The following is a 4,042-nucleotide window of genomic DNA, read 5'->3' as shown; positions in this document are numbered from 1 at the left end:
TCTAAATCCAACCCCCTCCCAAATTTACCTTACAAACCGCATCTAACTACTAACTGCTAATAACAACTACTCCTAGTAATAAACCTTTTTTCCTTTTTTGTTGGTCCATACTTTTTTGGTTTCTTTCATTTGCATATTGTTTGGTTGCTTTGGTTTTAGCTTCTGCGACAATTTTTTCTTTTAACTCGACGTTTTTTTCATTAATAAGAGAAATCCTTTTTTTTAATGATAGTGTTGTCTGATCAGTTAACTTGCACATAACGCACTAATTCATTAATACTTTTTAACTCCCACCAAAAAGTTATCGGATAATTCTACCGGCCAACAATCAGTTGAAAAATGAATATTAATTTATAAACAATAAAAAATTACTTAGTTTGAAGCTAAAAACAAAACTAGTTATTGTAAGGTAAAATAGTAAAAGATGTAGTGAGCTACAAAATTAGAATCTCCTTTCCTTCATTTATGCAAATGGATCATTTTGGCAATTTTAGCACAAGAGGAAATATTTTTTTTATACGAGTCAACACCTGCAAAAACTAACTCACGTGGAATTTCAGAAATTTGACAAAAACATAACTGTGAAAATTACTTTAGAACTAATTTCTTGTTGTTCTTTTGGCCAGATAGAAATTGAACCTATGGATGGTGACATAAAAACTGAAACTAATCAAATGTCTACTTAATTATAGGAAATTTTCCTTTGTTTTAGTTATTAGCTGTAACTACCATCATCTTTGTTTGACTTGTTTCACACTAAATACTCTTTACTTGTAAAACTTTAACCATACAATTGACCTAAAATAGTAAGTCATATCAGAAAGAATATAATGAGTACCACTAAAATTAGAATCTTTGAAAGTTAATTCAACTGTTTTGATTTTTTTCACATTGATTAAGAAATTTATATTTTAACATTAATTAGCAATGAAATTATCCATATTAATCTTTACTATCTCTTCATATAAATACTCCTAACACATACTCCAACACTATTTACTCCAAGGGCAATGTAGGAAAAAAATAATTAATTCATTCTTGAAATCTGGAAAAATCACTTATTTTAGACCAAAAAAAAGACTAAAAAATCACTTATTGTGGATCGGAGGGAGTAGTATATTTTACTACTTTGAACTCATTGCTTTTAATTCGTCTAATGTGCGACTGACTTCAAGTAGAACACTAATAAATGTGATTAATTACTCTCCTTTTAATGGAAGTCACAGCCTATCTTACTTTCACTATTTCCATTTTTGAACAATTTTGACGAAATTAATTTTGCCAAAACAGAAATCAAATTGGGAAGGACCATATGCAAATAAAATAAAATAAATAAATAAATAAAAATAATAACCATTTTCTGACTCTAGGTTTATTCAAATTTATAAACTTGAGATTTACTTTATACAAAGAATTTTACCATATCATTATAATTTAACATGTTATAGAAGGTAACCTGACTTATTTTCTAGTTTACTAATTTTTATAATAGCTACCTCTAATTTGTTAGGTTTAACCTTTTGGTATCCGAAACCCAACTAATCTAGATGTGTGCAGCACAAAATCCATTTAAGAGGGAAGCGCTCCTTAGCTACAAGGAATTTTTTCATTTCCATGAGTCAAACCCAAAAACTCTGGTACGGGTGAAGTGATTACATCCGTTTCACCACATCTCTTGGTAGTTATCTCTAATTAATTTTTAGGTGATTTGATAGGAAAAAAAATATATGATCAACGTGTATATATATATATATATATATATATATGTACTTGTCGTAAAAGAAATCAATTCTAACTGTAAGCCTTTATTTCTACATATCTTGACCTACAAGCAAGGAAACATTTTCTAACATAGACAGAGCTGTGGGGTTTGTCACTCCTTCTTTCACTCTTGTTTTCACTCAATTACTATCATCTTTTTTACTCATTGAAAAGTAAAAGCATGATTTTGTAGGCCATAACTGCAGTTTCGAAAATTTTGTTACCATATATTTGGCGGGTCGTAGCCCATTTAAAAGGTTTCGTCACCTTTACTCTTTATTTTCAAACTGTAGATAGTGAGGTTGGTCAAGATTCGGGACAATACTAGTCTATTTGTACGTAAATGCTTCCCTTTTTTAACTTGAAAAACGGAGCGCCAATCAACTTTCTAATATGGGTCATATCCAGAAATCGAAAATAATCCGATTCCGATTCTCTATCAGCATAGCACAGTTGAAAATTTCAATCATAATTTGTTGAAAATTTGAACCTATAGTAAGAAAAGCTTTTTAGTGATAACATAACTCTAATTTTACGATTCACATAAATACCATCTAAAGATGGAGATAAATAAGAATTAGACAAAATAGTAGAAGAAACAAAAAATATACTTATCAAATTGTGATTGAGCGAATTGTCACCACAAATATGACAAGACTCAGAATAATAAGTTAGTAAATGTGAATTACCATGGTAAGTGTGTTAGAAGCTCAGAGTGAGCTCATGCAATGGGTTTCAATGGAGGAAACGCTAGCTGTACAGTAGAGAGAAAAGGGAAAAAGAAGCATCGGACAAAATATCTATTTTGATGAATGAACTTTCTAACCTCTTATTTCAGGAAATACAAGTATTTATATTTGTATTATAATGTGACTATCTTTACAAAGGTAAAAATGGCTAAAGAATATAAAAGCTATGTGCTATATGTGTGTGTTATTATGTGGGCCATTGGGAGAGGAGTGGGCCTAATCTAAAGAAGTTTGTAATTGAGGCCCAATCTGCTCAACACCCCCCTCAAGCTTGGGGGTAATAACACTCCAAGCTTGCCTAGTAAATGATAGTGAGGGAGGCATGTAAGGGGCTTGGTCATGATATCGGCCAGTTGTTCAGCACTTGCAACATAATGAAGGGAGATCAAACTAGAAATAACACTGTCGCGCACATAATGACAGTCAATCTCGATGTGTTTGGTGCGCTCATGAAAGATTGGGTTCTTAGCAATGTGTAGGGCAGCCTGGTTGTCACAAAAAACAGGAACATGACGAGAAATAGAGACATCAAAATCAGCAAGTATCCTGATTAACCACGACACCTAAACAACTACTTGTCGAAGGGCCCTATATTCAGCCTCAACAGAGGATAGTGTTACAGTTTGTTGCTTCTTGCTATTCCAAACAGGGCAGACACCAAGAGTGATAAAATAACCACATACAAACATCCTGGACATGGCACAAGCTGCCCAGTCTGAATCAGAATAAGCCTGGAGAGTAAAATCAGCACAAGGAGAAAGAAGAATGCACATAGCTGGGGCAGCAAATAAGTACCTCAGAACATGGATAGCAGTAAGCATGTGAGGGACCTGAGGAGCCTGGAGGAATTTACTGAGATGTTGTACTGAAAAAGCAACATCAGGTCTTGTATGTTGTAGGAAATTAAGTTTGTCAACTATCCTCCTATAAGCACTAGGATCAGATAGTGGCTCCCCCATATTAGTTAAGAACTTGACAGAACCATCTAGAGGAGTGACCACAAAGGAAAAATTCTAGCAATGAAACTCTAAAAGTAAATCAGAGGTAAATTTGTGTTGAGTCATAAGAAAACCAACAACAACTTTAGTAACTTCCAGGCCCAAAAAAAATGAATAGACCCCAAGTCCTTGATTTTGAACTGGGCATCAAGAAAAGCCTTGATAACATCCAATTCAGAAACATCATCACCAGCTAGAAGGATGTCACCAACATAAACAGCTAGAACTGTGAGCGAACTGCCAGTGGGTTTGAGGAACAAAGAATAGTCATTTTTACTAGGAATGTAGCCTCTACTGAGCAAGGCCTCAAACAATTTAGAAAACCAATGTCTAGAGGCCTGCTTGAGGATAGAGACTTCCTTAGCTTTTAAACCAATGGAGAAGAGGAAGAGAAAGATGTAGAAGAAAGCTGCAAACCAGAAGGGATCTTCATATAAACTTTTTCATGAAGATCGCCATGTAAAAAGGCATTGTTGACATCAAGTTGATAAATAGTCCAATTCCTCAAAGCAATAATGGTAACAAGGCACTTAA

At 33.6% G+C, this 4,042-nt stretch overlaps 1 protein-coding gene across 1 annotated transcript in view; it reads right to left on the bottom strand.

Moving 5' to 3' along the window:
• Positions 1-3,073: 3,073 nt before the first annotated feature.
• Positions 3,074-4,042, bottom strand: part of LOC138898491 (uncharacterized) — a 6,365-nt gene continuing 5,396 nt past the window's right edge. The window contains exons 6-7 of the mRNA XM_070184560.1: positions 3,676-3,917; positions 3,074-3,523 (exon numbers count right to left, since the gene is read on the bottom strand). Coding sequence (XP_070040661.1) covers positions 3,074-3,523; positions 3,676-3,917 — 692 coding nt within the window. The remainder of the gene's footprint in view (positions 3,524-3,675; positions 3,918-4,042) is intronic.

This window comes from Nicotiana tomentosiformis, chromosome 9 (genome assembly GCF_000390325.3).
Source record: "Nicotiana tomentosiformis chromosome 9, ASM39032v3, whole genome shotgun sequence".
Taxonomy (NCBI): domain Eukaryota; kingdom Viridiplantae; phylum Streptophyta; class Magnoliopsida; order Solanales; family Solanaceae; genus Nicotiana; species Nicotiana tomentosiformis.
Note: the sequence above shows the minus strand (reverse complement) of the source record. Positions and strands in the feature narration are given on the sequence as shown.